The sequence below is a fragment of the Stegostoma tigrinum genome, chromosome 38 (genome assembly GCF_030684315.1).
Source record: "Stegostoma tigrinum isolate sSteTig4 chromosome 38, sSteTig4.hap1, whole genome shotgun sequence".
Classification (NCBI taxonomy): domain Eukaryota; kingdom Metazoa; phylum Chordata; class Chondrichthyes; order Orectolobiformes; family Stegostomatidae; genus Stegostoma; species Stegostoma tigrinum.
The window spans coordinates 25,717,611-25,738,445 of NC_081391.1; the positions used below are offsets into that span (position 1 = coordinate 25,717,611).

At 40.8% G+C, this 20,835-nt stretch overlaps 1 protein-coding gene across 8 annotated transcripts in view; it reads right to left on the bottom strand.

Annotated features, from left to right (window-relative positions):
• The window catches only part of LOC125447138 (CCR4-NOT transcription complex subunit 3-like), a 77,683-nt gene that overhangs the window by 15,175 nt on the left and 41,673 nt on the right, over positions 1 to 20,835 (bottom strand). For all 8 annotated transcript variants that reach the window (XM_048521289.1, XM_048521288.1, XM_048521282.1 and 5 more), the window contains 10 exons: positions 20,698 to 20,766; positions 18,659 to 18,878; positions 17,250 to 17,392; positions 16,410 to 16,463; positions 14,286 to 14,458; positions 11,511 to 11,653; positions 10,979 to 11,087; positions 10,234 to 10,390; positions 3,557 to 3,659; positions 1,845 to 2,043 (listed from right to left, as the gene is read on the bottom strand). In XM_048521289.1, coding sequence (XP_048377246.1) covers positions 1,845 to 2,043; positions 3,557 to 3,659; positions 10,234 to 10,390; positions 10,979 to 11,087; positions 11,511 to 11,653; positions 14,286 to 14,458; positions 16,410 to 16,463; positions 17,250 to 17,392; positions 18,659 to 18,878; positions 20,698 to 20,766 — 1,370 coding nt within the window. The remainder of the gene's footprint in view (positions 1 to 1,844; positions 2,044 to 3,556; positions 3,660 to 10,233; positions 10,391 to 10,978; positions 11,088 to 11,510; positions 11,654 to 14,285; positions 14,459 to 16,409; positions 16,464 to 17,249; positions 17,393 to 18,658; positions 18,879 to 20,697; positions 20,767 to 20,835) is intronic.

Genomic DNA, 20,835 nt, shown 5'->3' on the forward strand with positions numbered 1-20,835 from the left:
TTGTACTTGTTTTCACATTCTATGTCCTTTTTCTACTTACGCCATTGGTAACATTGCATACCATGACATCTGGGTGCTCACCCTCCCCCTTAAGGACCTGAAGGCACGATCTGAGACACAGACCCTGGCGACAACATACCATCTGTTCGTCTCATTCGCATCCACAGAACCACCTGTCTGTGCGTCTTACTGTCGAATCCTCCATTAAAATTGCTCTCCTATTCTCCCTCCCATCTTCCCTTCTGGCACAGAAGGCCAGGGTTAGTGCCAGAGACCTGTCCGCTATGGCCTTTCCCTGGTAGGCTGCTCCCCGCACACACCCCCGCCAGCCCCCCCAAACAGTATCCAAAATGGTATACTTATTATTGACGGGAACAGATGTACGGGATCGCTGCACTGTCTGCCCATTCACTTTTCCCTTTCCTGACAGTGACCCAATTACCTTTTTGCTGTACCTTGGGTGTGACAATCTCCCTACAACTCCTAACACCCCCTCAGCCTCTCAAATGATCTGGAGTTCATCCAGGTTCAGCTCCAGTTCTCTTATGCGGCTTTTGAGGAGCTGGCGTTGGGTGCACTTCTTGCAGGTAAAGTCAGAGGGGACACCAGCAGTGACCCTTACCTCCTACATCCTGCAAGAACAACATGCAACTGCCCGAGCTTTCATTCTCTCTACTCTAGATTTTTAGAAGAATTTAAAAAGCCTTCCCTTACTGACCTTCCACAATCTTTTCTTTTTTGGTTCGAGGATGACAGGCAGGAGACACTACACGTGTAGTGCTTCGGGTTTAGCCAATGCTCGAATAGTTTCTCATTCCTCCCACTGTTGCTGCACAAGGCAGATTTTTAAACAGGAAAAATCTCACCTTCCCGAGAGCAGCCTGACTCACGTTCTCACCACACACTCGCCGGTGAAAGCCAGGGTTGGAGACTCAAGAATTTTAATACCCGCTAGAGTTTAGAAGAATTCTTTTTGTATTCACTTGTGAGACATGTGTCGCTGACTGGCCAGCATAAGTGATCTTCTAAAACAAGTTTCCAAGGGGCAAAAAAAATAGAAATTGCTTGAAAAGCTCAGGTCTGGCAGCACGTGTGGAGAGAAATCAGAGTTAATGTTTCAGGTCAAGTGATCTTTTCTCAGAACAACTTTAGTATTACCTACGTTGGAATACTACAATTAAGAGGGACAGTTTAAGAAAATGAGATTGTACTTTTCAACAGTATTGAGCTGACCACTTTCTGAAGGTTGGTTGTTTATGCAATTCTCTTCCTCAAAAAATTAATGGAGACTGCTTTACATAAGCTTTTATATAAACGAGGGAATCTAGGGTTATGAAGGGCAGACAAAACCATGAAACTGAATCCATAATCAGACTGCCCGTGACCTTTCTGAATGGTCCAATTATATATAAGTCTTATGCAGCACTCAAGGAGATTGATCAGCAGACAAGTCTGATCATGACATTTAGACAATTCTACCTCAATGTAACGTGTGAGCAGAAAACAATTTATAACGTGTTGAAAAGTAAAGCTTCATAAAAGACTTGAATTTAGATTTGTTTTTACAAGCAGCCACTGAAAACAGAATTCTTCAACATCCAAAGTGTTCATTTCTCAGTATATCTTCTCAGTTCTTATTCCAATAACTACAGTAACCACCATGCTAAACATTACACAGAAAATAGATAGAATTAGTGGGATGTAGAGTACAAAATACAATAGACTCGCTGTTCAAAGAGCATAGCTTCAATTAATTCTCAAACCCATAACTAGATACCAAGCTGACAAACATTTTGTAGTTTATTCCCTAGATTCATCTTTTTCTAACTCGACCTGCTACTGACCGTATCCTCTCGGAGTCTGATGGATGAGGCATATGAAGCCAGGCTGATTCCACCATGTGCAGCTGGTATTCTTGGTCCTTAGATAGATGTACTGGGCTCAGAGGGCACACACCCAGCATTGGCTGAAGATGAACTTCTGTTGTTTGTGGAACATTCGAAGACATTGAGTTGCTCTGTGCTGATGGAGTGTTGAAGAGATCTGGGGAGGGAAAAACCCCACACTTTTAACGCATATCTTAAATAGAACAACTTTATCTTTTGCCTAGAATGACTAACAATGGATGCAGATGGCCAGAAGCCAGTCTGATCATGAGGTTAGATATACAAATAACTCATAACTAAAAGAAACAAACCACATCTTACCCTCAAAGATCGACCAACATACCACAATCACATCAAGAGAATCAAGTTCATCGCTAGTCAATATTTAAATTTCATGGCCCAAACATAAATCAAACATTTTTTAAAAAAACATTCTTACACTACTCAAGCTGCTCCCAACTCCTAACTGGACTGCTTTTGAGGCGACTGCTTGAAGCTACAAGAAAGCAGCTGAATGTGCCCTAGATCTCAGTCTGCTACCCACTGAAGAGTCAATGCTGAGCTGGGTATCAACCAACTGCAGAGAGACCAGGATAATTTAATGTCTTGCCGACTGCACAATGCAACAATAAAATGCTAACTTTGGCTGGATTTTCCATACATTTTTCATACGATTGCAAATTTTTGAATAGTCATTATCCCTTTTTAAGTTTGACCTTTATTAAAATGTACTTTTTGGAAAGTTCCAATTAGAAATAGATTAAAGAAACAATAGCAAGTCATCCCTCTAAACCAGCCACAATGCTCCTTTGTTATCCAGGTAGCACCGTAGTCTAGTTTCTTGTAATCCTATTGCTCAGATGGTGCTGCCCTAGTTCATATTACATGGGAGTAGTAAAGAGCAAATGTTAGTTTTTAAAAACAAAAAGAACTGGCCATGCAGCATCAGGGTAGCAGGATTAATGGGCTGCATGCTAGAATAATTAAACATTGGTCTGAACATGACAGAGGTGTTCAGAAATTTCTCAGCTCCCCCCCCACCCCCTCCTCAGTTAGACATACAGGCCACTCACATATTTGCTTTCTTGTGGATTACGGACAGATTGGGCTCCATTCAGATCTAGTTTAACATACAGCCAGCGACTTTACCTTTCGGAAACCAATATTTTTCATTGTGTCAATGGCTCAACTCAAAAGAGAGGATGATTATTGTGTAAACAAAAATTGCTGAGAACCTCAGCCAGTCTAGCAACATCTGTGGTGGGACAAACAGGGTTAACGTTTCAAGTCTGGGTCTGAAGATGAATCACTCACTGAGCTCGAAATGTTAACACTTTGTCTTGCCACAGATGCTGTCAGTAATTCTGAGTTTCTCCAGCAATCTTTATTTTGCTTCCGGATTTCTACCAGCCACAGTTCTTGTTTTATTTTAGATAATTATTGTGTACTGCCTCTGCAGTCAACTCACTCAGCCGGCCCTCCCAGTTTCCGTTAACTCACCAACCCTCTGCCCCAGCCAGCTAACTCTCCCTATCCTCAACTACAGGCACGTGGTGTGTTAATTTGACCCAACTGCCCATGGGCACATGACCAGAGCTAATAAGAATGACATTAAACATGCTGCTCCTTTCCCATACCCTTTAGAGAATAGCTAGTAGGCAACTGCTCACCTCTCTCATTCAAATGCAAAGACTGAACCTGTTCTTCCAATCCTGCACTCACAGCTGCTCGTTCTGCCATGCTTTTTAAAGAGCTGAGTGTCTCTGGAGCCTGCTGTATGAGCAGAAATTAAGTACAGGTTAAAATGGACAGAAGGTTAAAAACTTAAAACATTTTTGAATTGCCTCACAATGAACAGTCTGGAGTGGTTTTAAAGTGATTTTCTGCACACAGTATCACTCTGCTAATAGCAATTAAGATCAATCTGATCCTTCGGGTACCGCTTTAGGAAAGAGTTTTGAACAAGGACACCGAATCTTTTATGCCCAATTACTATCTGAAAGACAGCACTTCCAACAGTGCAGAATCCTCTCAGCACAATGCTGCAGCACCAACCTAGACTTTGCACTAGTCCTATTATGGATCCCTGAAAAGGAACAGTGCTGCCTAGTGGAGCACCCAGAAAGGAGAACAAAGAATGAAGCAAGCAAGATCAGAACCAGCACTAAGTAGTAAATTGGGCAGTGGTTGAGAGGTGGAAAAAGGGGCCAAGTTAAAAACTTGCTTATTCACAACAAGTACAAGTTTCCTCATAAAAGCAAAAAACAAACCATTTGGATGAGTAAGATGCTGCAACAAGCTGGTCACTGGGAGAGAGCCCACACTGAATTAGTTGCGAGTTGGGCATGATCTGGAGTTTATCTTTAAAATACAACCCTTGTAGATGCACAGATTATGACCTAACACACCCTAACATTCTAATCAACAGTCCTTACCCTTTCAAACAAAAACCGCTGCCAGGTCTTTTCATGTACAGCCTCCTCAAAAGAGTGAGGCTGAACTTATAAAACCACATTCAAGTGGTAACTTGATCCTGCTCAAGATGACCTTCAGTTTGAGGATTACATCAAAAAAAATACAATGACCACAGGATGCTAAATCCTTGATCAGAACTTCAGACAGATCAGAGAAGAAAAAAAGTATCTTTGACAGTCCAGAAACAAAAATGGAAATTTCCTTGAGAGGTTATGGAAAAAACAAAAAAACCAATATGTCAAGGTAGAAATGGCACTCAACATATAGGCGACGAAAACATTAAAGGAGGGGCTTCTGATGTGGAATTTAAGCGACGCTGCAACACTTAGCAACCATCATGAAGTACTGGACTGCTTCATTGACTAGTTTAGATAAAAAAAACTGCAGAAACCCAAAGCTTATTACAAAGTTAGTCATCGGTATGTTAAGCCATTACCAAAGTCATTTAGTTTGCAATATTGACTACAAAACAAAACCTGACTTTCTGGGTAATGTTCGTTCAATACAACCATATGGACAAGTTTAATTTCTGCAGCTGAGATTTACACTTGTAGTCACAATGCTAACTGTATGGCATTCTGGAAATGCTGCTTGAAGAATTTTACAGACAATATGGTAAAAATCAACTTTTATATGTTGTAGGCAAGTCCTCACGTACACCCCTCAAAATCAAACCCCTCTTATTAGGCCTGTCAATGTTGGCAACACCTAATAATCTTTATTGGATGATTATTTGTACTACAAATCAATCCGAGATACAAGGTATTAAAATTTTTTAGAGCCAGCCACCTAAGATCACTGTTCTAACGAAGGGTCATTGGACTTATAACATTAACTCTGCTTTCTGTCCAGAGATGCCGCCAGTTTCATCAGCCATTTTTATTGTCCAAAGCAGGCTTGTTGGCTTATTTCTAGCATTTTTAAAGGGTTAGTGTTGATATGCAATTAACAGATTAGATAATTCAATGCTTCTATATGTATTTGCATGGAGTTCTGAATGATTCTTGGGATGGGAGCATTGTTGATAGCATTTATGAATAGTACTTGTTGCTCATGTCAAATTTGAAATTTCTACCTACCATTTTCCTTCTCGAACCACTGCAGTCCACGTGACGGTCACGTGAATGTGCCCATTGAAAAAGCTGGGAATTGGTCTCTTCTAGAAGAGGTGGTTAGGAGATTTGAGAGCAATCTTTCAAATCCTGTGGGACTGGATAAAGTAGATGGAAGAAAAACAGCTAGTCTTCATGGAGAATCAGAGGACACGAATTTAAAGGGAACTGGCAAAAGAAGCAATGACAATGAGGAAAAAACCTTTCCATGCAGTCACTAGTTTGGACCTGAATGCACCACCCAAGTGTGGCGAAAGCAGACTCACTCGAGCACTTCCTTCAGAGGGCCTGCACAGTCGTGACAGGTGGTATGGTCTCTTTCCATTTTGGCTGTTTTAGTATACTGCGATGTAGCTAAACCCAGTGGTGTTAGAAAGGGAGTGCCGTAATTTTGATGCAGAAACAGTAAAGGCATGACACTGTAATTCCGACAAAGTTTGAGACTTGGAGGGAAACTTGACAGGCAAGTGCTCCAACTTATCTGCTGCCCTTGCCTTTCTCAGTGGCAGAAGTCACAGGTTTGGAAAAGACTTGTTGAAGGAAACTTCAACAGATGCTGTAACACATCAGGAATATAGCACACAATGAGTCATTACATGCCAGTGGTGGATGCAGTGCTGATCAAGGGGGTCAATTTGTGCCGAGTGGTGTCGAGTTGAGTGTAGTTGGAACTGCACTCGTCCAGCAGACTGTATTCTATTACTTTCCTGGCTTTGTGTCTTTTAGATAGAGTCATACAGCACAGAAACAGATCTTTCAGTCCAACTAATCCATGCTGACAAGTTTCCCGAACTAAACTAGTCCCACTTGTCTGCTTTTGGCCCATATAACTCTGGCTCTTTCCTTTTCATGAACCTGTCCAGACGTCTTTTAAACGTCGTTACAATACCTGCATCTACCACCTCCTCTGGCAGTTCGCTCCACACACGAACCACCGTGTGGCAAAGATGCCCCTTGGGTTCCTTTTAAATCTTCCTTCTCTCACCTTAAAAATATGGCCCCTATTAAAAAATATGATCTCTTCCACATTAGGGAAAAGGCCTTTGCCATTCACCTTATCTATGCCCCTCATTAAGATCATCCCTCAACCCCTAAATTCCTGTACTCAAACTGGCCAGTCCTGGCAACATCCTTGTTGATCTCTTCTGAACCCAATCCATATCACAGGTGGAGTTACTCACTGCAGAATTACCTGCCTCTAATCTGTTCAGCCATACATTCTGGCTAGAGATGGTCATTTCCTATCACTGAGTGGCATGAATTACTTTACAAAATTCAAGCTAGTGCTGATCAGTGGTAAGATCCTAATTCATATGGGGAGGTCGCAGCATTGGACTAGGGTGGACAAAGTCAGAAGTTACATGTCACCAGATTATGGTCCAACAGGCTCCTTCACCTGACGAAGGAACAGGGCTCTGAAAGCTTGTGATTTCAAATAAACCTGTTGGACTATAACCTAGTGTCACGTACTTCTGACTCACTACATATGGATGTGGAATGCTTCAGTTTCTCAGAGATCGGTGCAAAATATCGAACATCTCCATTTCTGACCTTTTGATGGAGGGAAGGAGGTAAGTGATGAAGATGAAGTCCTGTAGCAAAATCCTAAAACTAAGATGGCTGGTTGTAGCCGTTGCCCAATTTCCATCGATTTTACTAAGGCTCTTTGATGTCAAGGGCAGTCAGTTCAGCTCTGTCCGTGCTGGGATAAAAGATTATAAGGAGGTCTGAAACCAAGTCATCCTGATGATATCCAAATAAAAGCTGTAGATTCTGTTCACAGAACATCTGAAAAAATAAAGAACACTTGCAGCTATGGGCATTGGTTGTAGGGCCAGCATTCACTGTCCATCCCTAACTGACCTTGAGCTGTGCGGCTTGAGGCCATTTCAGAAGGCGATCAAAAGACAACCAGTGTTGTGGGTCTGAGTCACATAGGCCAGACAACCAAGCACAGCAGATCCTCCCCCAAAGGAAGGAGAGAACCAAACGGTTTTTCAAATGACAATTTATGGTAGTTTTACGATCTGTGTCTTTAAATTCCAGATTTATTAATTTTAAATTCTACCAGCTGCCATTGGATTTGAACCCATGTGCCAAAACATTGGTCTGGCCTCTGGATTACTAGTCTAGGGACATGAACTAGCAATGATGGGTAGTAATAACGTCAAAAACGTAAACTGCACAAGTCTTAGACTCTGAAACCACATACACGGTCAGTGCAGAATTTTCAGCAACTACAGCATGCAAGAGAAATTACCTTGTAAAAAAGCACATCAAGTTAGACATTCTAAATCTGCATTATTTATCAAACTGTATTCGAAAAATTTAAGATCTGTCATAATACTTTCAAACATTTATAGATTAAATGGCAAAAACTACTGAATATGAATAAATGATATGAAACACTATCAAAATTTGTGGGAATGAATTGAGCGCTAAACTGTGCAAACGTTCTTGATGTTAAAGTACTATGAGGCAGGTTGGTGGGAGACTTACTATTCACATTTTTACTGCCGTGAACATTTAGAAAGCAAGTCAAGCTCGCCTGAGATGGGAAGATGAGATATTGCAAACTCTGGTTATCTTTTTGACATTGAAAATACCCGTTTCAGAGGAAATACAAATAAATATAATAAAACCGCAAAGAAAAAAAAAATTGTATTTGATGCAAGTTAACGGGAAAAAGAACAACCTTTAGGTGTAAAAATCGTCCCTTTAGTGACTACAGGCATTTAATTTTTCCTTTTGTTTCTTCTCATGTTGAACCGGATTACACAAGATACATAACAGGTTATATCATCTGTTGCACATTGGTTTTTTTAGATGGAAAAGTTCAACTATTCATGCAATTGAAGATTTAAGACAAAAGTAGTAAACAGAAACTTCACTTCTAGACAAAAGATCTGAAGGGCTTCAGACATTTTCCTCCTTGCAAGGCCTATCTAGAAGGCCACACAACAGCTCTCTGCCGAACTGATGACCACAACTTCATTGGCCTGTAGGCAACATACATGAGCATACATCTTCTAGGCACTTCCTTCTGATTCAAGTTCACCCCAAGGGATCAGAAAATTGCTGAAAATTTGATATGGAATTAGGCCAAGCACATACAAGACATAACATGGCACCTTATCTCCCATCCTTTTTACACATTTTTGATGTTCTAAACATTACTGATTTTCCAAGAACTTTCAGAAAAAGAACTTCACACATTCGTTCGAATCCAAATGAGAGCTTTCTATGATGACAGTCTGAGTCCTGTGATCTATAGTAACAGAAATACAGGTTTGAATCTTGCCCAAAAGTATGGATTCAAATCCAAGCAGTCACGAAAACAAGAAGCCTAGACACCTTCATTGATTCAGTCTTCCAGTTCCTTCCCCATCACCATCCTCAGATTTACAGGTGGTCCCTATATATGCGCACAGCCAATTAAGAGCCAACACCTCTTAGCCATAAGGATTGATATTAACAGTGTGATTGACCACACATTAACTGAAAGCAGAGATAATGGGAATTGCAGATGCTGGAGAATTCGAGATAACAACGTGTGGAGCGGGATGAACGCAGCAGGCCAAGCAGCATCTCAGACGCAGGAAAGCTGACGTTTCGGGCCAAGACCTTTCTTCAGAAATATTTCTGAAGGAGGGTCTCGGCCCGAAACGTCAGCTTTCCTGCGTCTGAGATGCTGCTTGGCCTGCTGCGTTCATCCTGCTCCACATGTTGTTATCTCGGATTCCCCAGCATCTGCAGTTCCTACTATCTCTGTATTGTAGTTAAACTTGAAACAAAGGTAAATAGGAAAGTCAAGTGTGAGGAGGATGTGAAGAGTCAAAAGGATCAGATAAAATGAGCTAGCAAGAAATGACAAACATGAAAAAAATTTCATGCTTGTCCACTTGGCAGGAAGACTAGAAAACAGAATATTTAAACGGAGATGCACGGCAGAATGCTGCAGCAGAGAGAGTGGGTACCCTTGACCAGGAAGAACACAAAAATAGGTTAGCGTGCTGGTCCAGGAACTAATTGGGATAGGAAACAGAACATTGGCTTTTATTGCAAGAGTCAATACATTATAAAAAGTAGAAAGTCTTAACACAGTTGCATGTGGCACTGGCAAGATTGTACTACAATTCTGGTCTCCTTATTTAGGGAGGGATACACCTGCTTTGGAAGCAGTTCAGGAAAGGTTCAATAGGCTGATTCCTAGATTGAAGGAATTGTCTTATAAGGTTGAGACCATATTCAGATGAGCCACAGTCTTATTGATTGTGGAGCAAGCTTAATGGGTTAAATCACCTACCTTTGCTCCTATTTGTTATGGGGTAAAAAGTAAAAATCAGCATTAGATTGCCAAATAAAGCATGTCACAAGGCTGATTGAACTCCATTGAATTCAAGACCAGCGTTCCAGCTATCTTCTCCTTCGTGCAGACCTCCAAGGTCCACACACAGCATGGAAATCAAAGCCGTGAATGGGGGTGGCTCACAGATTGCTGTATGCAGACACAGGGGCACAGCTTAGATGGAATGCTGCCTGGGGTGATGGCTGCCATTTTCACACATTGATAACCACAATGAGCAGCTGACGAGAATGTTATCCCACAAGGACACCGAGGTATAGCAACAAACACAGGGTTCCACTGAAGGCAGTCAGGAAAACAGCACACATCTCCTTAACTATGCAGCTTTTGAAAGAAAAAATATAGTATTGTGGAATGTCTTCACCTGGCCCATCTCCTCCCATTTTGTACTTACCTTTAAATCCTGGGAGACGAAAGGTAAGGGGCCATTCATCAGGGCTGGTGTTGGTTTAAGATCAGAGAAGTTTGAGGCTTGAGTGTTGACCTGGCTGGCAGCAAGCACAGGGATGATGTTCGTTGTGCTGGCCACAGATACGCTGACTGGCTCTTTTCTGCAATGACACACAGTTAAAGCTATCATTAATAAATTAGATCAAAAAAAACTTTTGTGGCAGCGCATGAAGATGTCGTATTCATTCTAATCTACATCAACTAATCACCTCATTTAGCCAAGTACATCAGACAATTGTATGTCTCATTTGCAGAGGCTGCCACAAACTCAAAGCTTTTGAAAGTTTGCTCTCCAAATACAAATCCCACCCTAACAACGGAGCAGGTTACAAGGCCAGTTTAGAAATAATCAGTCAGTCATCCAGGTGCAAACTGGGTTCCATGAAGACCCAGAGAGGCAACTATAAGAGCTTTCAGGTTATTATTAAATTTTAGGCACAAGTTGTGATAGATTTGATTTCACAACTCGGGTGGATTGAACCACACAGGGGTTTCTGATCCTCAAGCTCATTAATATCAAACTACGGAAAAACCACTTCTTTGGTCAGGTTCTGAAAGACCTAGCAGTATTCAATCAGGATGTTGTGAGGAAGATGGTGAGAACAGTATTAGAGAAATTAATGAAACAGTCTGCTCACCACAGGGCTGATGCAAAGTACAGAAGAACAAGCTTGGACAGCAGTACTCACACATTATTCTGTATGGGTGTTGAGCCAGTTGGCTGGCTGTTTGTACTGGAAGGAAGACTGTAGTTGTTCTGATGTTCCACACTGTTCTCAGCAACCACTGCACTATAACCTGAAATCAAAAGAGACGGAATTCAATCTAAGCATCACCCCAGACAATAGGTGGAGGATCAGTTACATCCTAAGTAGTATGTATTCAGGAAATACTACAAAGACCTTATAGGATCAACATGCTCCAATAACATATGTCAGCCCAAATTTCAGAAGAAAACTCTTCTCTGAACCAGTCTGAAAACTCATTACCTCCCCAACTGTGTCAATTAGGGTCAGCTGTGTTGTGGCTTGAGACCATCATAAATGGATTTGATGTGGGACTCATCACAAGAGGCTTTTAGCCTATCAGACAAGATTGGATCTAGGAGGGGAAGGTTAATGCAATGGATGGTGCTATTCAATTTTACACCATCAAGGCCAGAAAAACATTGAAAAGGGATACTTATCACATTAAACAAGTGCAGTGACATCAGGCACATACTTGCAGTTCCGTTTTGCTGCTTGCTGGTGGGAATGGGCACAGCATTGGCAGGCCTTGACTGGAATGAGCTGGTGGTATTGATTGTGGTGGTTCCTGCTGCCACAGCTGCTGCATAGGCAGAAACCGAATTTGTTCCTTGTGTCCTGCAAAGCAGAAGAAACATTAATGATAAGCTGTTCACTCAAATTACTGGATTAATCAAAAGGAGGGAGCCTCAATCTATTGTTCAAGCAGGCTACTGATTCCCTAATGCCACCTACCTAGTCTACTTTGCACCAGTGCCACAGGTACTGAATTTTGGCTTCAAATTGCTTTCTTAAAAACATGCTTCCAGGCAGGTCTACTTCTTGAAGTTTGCCTGACTCATCACCTTCTACAGGAACAGATGATCATTCATCTCCTCGTACTTGTGTCATGTTCAATGAGATCATGGCTTGCCTCCATCTAAGATTGGGGAGGTAATAGCCTGGTGGCATTAATGATGGCCATGGAATCATTGCTTGTCACAAAACCAGCTGGCTCACTAATGTTCTTCTGCTGACTATAACTGGTCTGGCCTACATGGCTCCAGACTCTTAACTGTCCTCTGGGCAATTAGGGATGGGCAATAAATGCTGCCTAGCCAGCAGCCACACCCACATCTTGAGAGAGAATTAAGAAAATCCATATCTGCAACCCTTAATATTCTAAAATTATTAAAAATCTCAAATCTGAGTTTTCAATTAAACCCCTTTCCCAACCACACCTAATCTTAACAACAGAACTTTCCAGATTTAATTATCTTTTGAGAGACATGCTTTGATACTTCCCTGAACCACCTAGTCCTAATTTTAAAGGTTAGACATCTTTACCTTGACTGCAAGCACAAGATTTTGTCAGTGTTTGCTCACAGCTCAACACTCCTACTCTGGGGCAAACAAGTCTCTTTCCAAAACACAAGAAGAAATGTAAATAATTTCATGTTTTAAGCAATGATGAAGCAGCCTCAAGCTTCAAATTTCAGCATCAGGCCTCAGATTGAATCTCAAGTTTCAAGAACCTTACAATTACACTGCAATATTGTTAAATTCCAAATATTTACCTCCTTTTGGCCAGGAGGCACTCACCATTTTCTTCCTGATTGGAACCAAACTATAATTTTCAGTGACAAATTACTGCAATTAAAACTTTTCATACAAAAGGGAGGCCACAGGTTTGGGCCTGGAAGAAAGGATGTCAGAATAAGGTCATACAGGAACAAACCTGGATCATTTGGGAGCAGAACTGGAACAATCTTAAAGAAAATCAATGCAAATGGGCCTTATGTCCAAATAAGGAATCTGGAACACAACACCAAATAGCTATTCTATACTCATCTCTTAGATCAACAGGGACATCCAGCCATCTCAGAGGACAAATAGCACACTACACAAAACCTTCCTTTCTCTGGTCTCTGCACAATTAATTCACTGGAGGGAGGTGGGCTGGGAAGGTTTCTGCAAACACTGATCTGTACAAATCCAACTGAAAATAAATTGATTGGCCATCCTCAATGAAAACTTATTCCACCTTAGACATCTTAAAACAAAAAAAAAATCACTGAAGCTGTCATTTAGTGCTGAATAACTGCACATTCAACACTGTAGACCCAGTTATATTGAAACTCCTGGCCAAGACCATACAGGGGGCTAATTTCTACAAGGAACTGAGTCAAATGCTTAAACACATTTCAGAAATTACAACAGGGCTCATGTGCACCTGCTAGAAATAAAAATTTATATCCAGAGATCCAATCTCCACAGCCTTGTGCCTTTTTTTTCCTGAATACCCAGCTTAGGAAGTCTACAGTTTTCCACTGCTCTCTCTATAGCAACATTGCCTTTCAGACTTGACTTGCCAACTAATCAGTGCCCCTTCACACATCATTGATATTGCTGTTGCTTGAAATTTGCATTTCTGTTTATTGGGATAAACAGGATTGGTGTTGCATGGTGAACAGTTTCACCAATACTCACCACTTAAGATGATCACAGTGAGAGGGAAATACTTCAATAATTTGTCTGGACCAGATTCAGAACCCAAGTACCAGAAAATAAACAGATATCAGCGATTGCGAGCCACACTTCAGGATTCACTTTGCAACTGAAGCTGCCAATCCAGTGCATACATACTAAGGAAATCCTGTACAGTCAGATATATCATCCTTCAGGCTTCATCTCCAAAAGAGCTTCACACTTAGCAAAATGCTTGGAAATCCAGTTAACTAAATACAGCAGCTCCTTTACATATAAATAGCAGAGAGGTGAGGGTGCTTATCCAATTTTGAACACATCGTTTGAAGAAAAGTTAAACAGAATATTGTAAAAACACTCCAAATAAATGTACAAGATCTTTGAACAACTCATTGATCAGATTAGATGTGGTCTCAGTTTAAATCTCCACAATAAAGAAAACAGAAAGAACAGGGCTCCTTCACTACTGCGCTGGAATGTCAACCTATGATTTTGGACAGAAACTCCAGAGGTTTGAATTTAACCTTCTGACTCTAATGCAAAAAATGCTATCGACTGACTGAAGCTGGGCTCAAAAACTTACAAGTACACCGTTCGCTTCTTTAATTCAATGAATGGGTAAATTCTCCAGTGGGCGTTAGAAGTATGATGCTTACGTGCTGTCCTCTCTTACTTAAAATGGCCATAGTAAACAATGAGACTTTTTATAGCACTAAAAAGGTGTTAAAAATAGCATCAATTCCTAAAGGTCAACAGTAGGACAAGACAAAGCGTCTGCACTTACAGAGAATAGGTCTTGCTAGATTGAAGCAGTTTGTTTCCCCCATTGCTGGATCCATTCGAGGGCAGGGTCGGCGTTTTTGTGCTGTTCAACCCCTGCGCACTCTGGGAAATAGAAATGGATGGAGGGAGATTGTTACCATGGTGAGTCTTGCTGCCAAGAACCTTTGCAGGAGACTGAGGATGGAAAGAAAATGGAGAAGTGTAAATTCAAGGCAAGTGGTGATTAAAAGACAAGAAATCTTAAGCCAACCACAGATCTTTCTTCCTCCTGTGTTTTTATTTTGGACTCACAGCATCCACAACATTTTTAAGGCACACTTAATTCCATAATTAGAAACTGGGAAATGGTGAAGTTCATGTTTTGTTATCTAAGGAATGATACAAGACAGATATAGCAAGGCTCAACGATCATTGCAGTCCCTCAGAGTAGGGGGCATTTCAGTATGCATCCAGTAGAGCACAACAGGAGGAGCATTCAGATCTAAAATGCTAAGAGAGCAAATTCTGAACATTAACCTGCTGCCTGAAGGATACAAAATGGAAAATGAAATAAAAATAGAAAGTGCTGGAGAAACTCAGGTCTGGAAGCATCTGTGGAGAGAGAAGCAAGATATAAACATTTCAAGTCCAGTATGACACTTTGGAGATGAAATGAGGCATATTACACTTGAAACAGTAACTAACAGTAACTCCACAGGTAGAGACAGACCTGTTAGTTTCTCCCTGTTTTCTTTCAAGTGTTCAATATTCCAGTACTTCACTTTTATTAGAAAATGCAAACTGAATGTTTTTTCAGGACAAAGCAACAGAAAAAAATACACACACAATGCTCTTGGATTTGTGGCCTATATCTCCCAGTAGCACTTAAGGTACTACTACAGGCAAAGATTTGTTCACCCCCGACCTGAACTTTGAAGACAATAAATAGTGACTGGAAAAGGTCCCACTTAGGGTCTCAACTCTCACGGCCCTCAACTCCGATATTTTAAAGATCTACCTACTCCCTCTAACCTCTCAAACTCTCTAGGGTAGAGAATTCCAGACTTTCGTGAGTCTCGAGAAACCCCTTTGCATCTCACTTTTAGCCAAGATTTCCCCTTGTTGACTAATTACGCCCTATAGCTTGAGACTTCGCCACAAGCAGAAACATCTCAACATTTACCTTGGAGATTGACTCCACCATCTGCAGTCTGAGGCAAAATATATGGAACTGGGAGGAATACAGACGGCCAGGCAGCAGAGAAGCATGCAAGTTGACTTTTGGGTCTGAAGAAGGGTCCCTACCCATATGTCAACTTTCCTGCTCCTCTGATGCTGCCTGTCTGCTGTGGTCCTCCACATCCATACTGTATTGTCTCAACATTTATCTTGTCAAGAACCCTAGACTTTTGCACATTTCAATTTTGATCACATTTCTTCCTTGAAAACTACAATGAATAAAGGTGTAACGTGTTTTAACTGGTCTTCACGAGAACAATATATCCCTAGGAATCTCTTCTGAACTACCACCAATACTAGTGCATCCTTTCTTAGAAGTGGGGATCAAAACTGCACAGTACACCAGATGCAGCCTCACCCACATCCTGTAAAGTTGTAACAAGACTCTCTCAATTTTAAGCTCCAACCCCATCATACTGTAATACACAGTGCGGGCTACAATTGATATATAGGGAGGAGATGACCTAGTGGTACTATTGTTGAATTGCTAATTTAGAGACCCAGGTAATGTTCTAGAGACCCGAGTTTAAATCCTGCTACAGCAGATGGTCATTTGATTTTCTTAAAAAAAAAAATCACAATTACAAGTCTGAAACAAATATCAGAGAAACCCATCTAGTTCACTAATATCCTTTAGGGAAGGAAGCTGCTATTCTTCCTGGTCTAGAGGGTGTATGACAGTAATGTGGTTGATTCTTAACTGCCCTCTAGCTAGGTCAGCATTTTTTTTGCACATCCCATTGATGCCCTCATCCCATGAATGAATACAAATTAATTCAATCTATAACCATTTTTCTTGTCCCTGCAATCGCAGTTAATACGCTTGCTATACAAGATGGAACTTGGTTTGATGACATGCATTCTCTATAACAAATGTGAAATTTACTTCCTTGAAAAGCAAACTGACCAAGCTCATTTCGCTGTCTGACCTACTCCGCTTCCGTTCATCCTCGTGATTTTCCTGTGAAGATGAAGCATTTCAAAATTAGCACTGAAAGCACTGGTAAAAATTTCAATACTGCAATGATTCCATGGATTAACGTACTCCCTTCATACAGGACAAAGCTACACAGGAGCAAGAAACTCAAGTTCCACCTAGATTGCATCCAGAGTAAGACATCTCTGAAATGGTGGGTAGGGGCATAATGAGGTTCAAAAGAAAAAAAAAATCAGTGGGCCAAATTTCCAAGACATTCCAATGTTGGCCAAAGGCCATGAGTAGAGAAAAGCAGACTTACCAGTGACAGACCCAATCAAACGGCAAAACACCCAATGTTCAACACAGGGTACCCTATTTAGGTGATGTCCTTGCAGCACATTGCTGCCTGTAGGGCAGCCCAGCAAACGTCATCTAGGAGGTGTGCTAGAGAAAATCTTGCTCCAAGTGTAGTGGCTCAATTCTAAATTAAAATGAAGTAATTGGAGCATATACCATTATATTGAAAATCAATGTCTAACCAGCACTTTACACAGAACAATTAAGTGAGGCTGATTACTTCATTGGTACTATAGCATCACTCACTATCAGCTAAAATGCAACAGTAAGTTTACCCAACTATGGTCCACTGAATTAGAGGAGGGATCTGATGATGCAGTGCATTGATCAATATAAAGTCCTGGTCAGCCTTCACAGCCACTTCCTAAATGGGCAGTATTCTCTTTCCAGACTGAGTGAGGCAGATGTCAGTGAGAGTGATCTGATCTTCTGTTTCTATGTCCACATTTATTGGAAAACATAATTACTCACCACAGACTGATTGGCTGGACTGAGCGGGACAGGAGAACTTGAGGTTGTAGAGGTGGGAGTGCTGTTACATTGGTTAAAAAGTTCATCTTCCACATTGCTGTTACTATTGCTTGCTGGTGATGTTGCCATTATTGAGGTTTGTGCTGGAAAAATGGAATGAAATCCATTACAATCAGAATGTAATTGTTCAGGCTCTTATATATCCACAGAGCACAGTAATCTTACTGAGACATAGTAGAAAGGAGCAAGTCCCTCTTTACTCAGCAGTGTTAACAAGCCTACTGGCCTAACTCTCCACACACCCTTTAGGTATCACCTGAAACTTCCTCTAAACCCTACACCAATTTAGGTATTCTAAGCCAAACTAGTTAATTTAATTGTGTCCCTGATTGGCTAGCAGGACTCAGCTGCAGTGAATAAAAATGGCTGGTTTGTCAGTGACACACCAGCCAACCACAGTCTGCACTTAAACTTTTTCCCAAGACAAACTAGCCAATCCAGAATCTTGTTACATCATACATTGTGCTCAGGCTTTGGTAGTTTAGAAGCTTCTGCTAAAATCACAACTTTTGTTTATCACTCTTTTTCAGATAGCTCTTGTGCTTAACTCTTTGCATTTAATTTCTGAGAATTATCCCAAACCGCTGCCAACCATTTGCTAACCATGTTATTAGTAAACATTTGCTAATTACAAAATGACTGATTCCCATTAGTATGCTATCCAGTCAACCACTCCATTCAAATTACCTTACTCAGTAATGAATACATTATTTGTATCATGCCTGTTCCTTTAGTCTGAATGGAATTTACCAAATTTTCCAACAGAACATCTTGCGCTCTCTTTGTGTCTACTTGCTAGATCTATGAATTCTTAGGCTTTCTATTACTCTGCTCTTTGCTCCACCTGCACTATCATTCATGGGAACGACTATCACATCAATATTACTTTTACTAAAATAGTGATCTATTTGAATTCACCTTGCAACGCAATGAACTGCCAGCCTACAGCAGTAACCAACTTTAGACACTATAATCAGTAGGTTTACAGCTTCTACAATTAAATACGAGCCTTCGAGCTCACCGATTACCCTTCGTTATGCATTCTAAACCGTTTGTTACCAGCTCCACCGAGTATTTCTTGACTGTTTTACATGGCACAAAGAGCATAAGACACACCAAATCTTTTGAACCAAAAAAGAAATCTGAGGGAGGAATCTCCAACTCAGACAAGCCCAAACTGAACAGGTAGAAACTCCTCAAGCTGTAGGTCTTCTTCTAAATAGAGGCACAGGGTACACACACCTCTGACTTAGCCAGTAAAACTTGACTCCCATTGGTCAGCTTAGAGTAGCTCTGCCATTGGTTGCAGGAGAGCCACCTGGCATGCAGCAAAATGAGAATACTCTTACCTATCTCCTCAAGATCAAGATCATCGTATAAAAATTCATTTTCTTTAAAGTCCGGGTCCTGAGAGGAATCAACATAGTATTCAACATCATCTTTGATCTTCTTAATCTGGTCCACTTCTATTGTGCTGTTGTCTAACATGCGCAGCAGAGTTTCCAGCATTTTAATGTGATACCTGTGCCTCTCGATGTGTTGCTTCAATTCTTCTAACCTGTCTTGTTTCTGCAGAAAGATTTCCATGGGTTTAATAAAGGGCTAAGCAATCAGTTCAGATGTAGAAAATCAGACTTGAAAAAGACCACATTATTATTTCCAAGATTAGTGGATGTTTACACACAATCTCTGAAATAAGATAGGCTATCAAAATATAAATAGTCCATGGTTATGATTCTTATCACAACAACGTGTTTTTTCACTTTTCTCGTCCTCTCAGGCAATTGCTTTCAGAGTGCTGTTACTGTGGTTTTATAGGCAGGAGTAGTGGATAAATTATACAAAGTCAGGTCCCTTAAACAGCAGCGTGGCAAATGGTCGGTTAATCTGTTTTGGAGTTATTAGTTGAAGGATGGATTCTGGTCAGGTCACTGGAACAAATATCTGTTCTTCTTCAAAAATTACTGTAGAATGTTGGATATCTACCTGAGTAAGAAAGTGCTGACTCAGTTCAATGTCTCATCCAGGATAATGCCCAGTTGACACTCCAGCACTCCATGGTACTGCAGTTTAGTGCTAGCCTGGATTATGTGCTTGGCTTGAAGGTCAGGGTGCCTCGATCTGTGCCAAGCTGACACAGCCTAAAATCCATGACATATTTCTGCTTCACAGGGAGTTTCTGACATGAATCCCTGGGTGAGGTCATACACACCTCTGCAAACAATCCTCTGTTGCTTGGCTGCCATGCAGAAAAGCCACGATGCACCTTTTAAACTGGATATGACAAATCAAATAGTATGTACAGCAATCACAGTGCTGACCTAAAAGCTGTTTGAAAACACATTTATTAAAAGTACTGAGGTAAACAATTCTTGTGAAGAAAATTTTAAGGTTCTTTTAACAAAGATTTAGGCAATTTCTTTTACTAAAATCTTCAATGATTGCATTTATATAGAACTGTTAGCATAGAAAAACATTTGTCAATGCTCCAGAGGCACAATCTGACAAAAACGGACACTGTTGGCGTTCAAGAAGAGACTAAAATTCCAAAATTACACGGAAGGACAATGGGACTAGCTGGGCTGATTTTTACAGAGAGCTGGTACGGACACAACAGGCTGCAAGTCCCCTTTAGTTCTGATTTTATGAAATAGATAAGGAACTATTAGGAGGAATTGATGACAGGTTCATTAAAGAAGACAGCCTTATAGGGAGTGACAGATGGGAGGCAAGGGAGTTTATAAGGACAGATGTCGAGAAGATAAAACCTACGAGAATGAAAGGTTCATAAGAGCTTGAGTTGGGCCCAGGAGAGGCAAGGTTGTTGGGTTGGAAATGAATTCAGAAATAGGCAGGGTCAAGTATGGAAGGCTATAGAAGCAACGTTAAGAATTTTAAAAACGAGGCATTTAAGGACTGAAAGCAGTGAAGATGTTCAATCTTAGTAAGAAACAGAAGGAAGTTAGGAGCTCAACTGCAGGTTGAATATGGTGCCAAGATTGCAAACAACTGGTTCAGTTGCTCAGAATGATCAGAAAGGTGACAGAATTGTGGCAGAGACTGAAGATGATGACTTCAAGTCTCTCCAATGTTTAATCGGAAAAAACTGAGACACGTTAACAATTCATTCTTGTGACAACTGTGACTTGCTAAATAAACTGGAAATTGCCATAATTAACAACATGGCCACAGTTGACATGTGAAGAAAACTACAGTTAACAAGGTAAAGAAAATCGCAGTCACAAAATGAATATGCAGAAAGCCTGATGTTGCATTCAACATAATTACAGGTGGTATCTTTGCACAAGGTACTGCAGGAGCATGCAATAACACTCAGGGTCTCTCAGTAATGGTGGGCCGAGTACTCAAGTATTTATTTAATTCCTACCTCTTTTTCACCTTTCTTTTTCCTTGTCACTGCAGACAAAGTTTCCATTTCACTTTCAAAGAGGTCAACCTGGGAACAAAAACATGATTATCTTTAAATATTTGAATTACATTGCTTAGGGTTCAAAAACAAATTAAC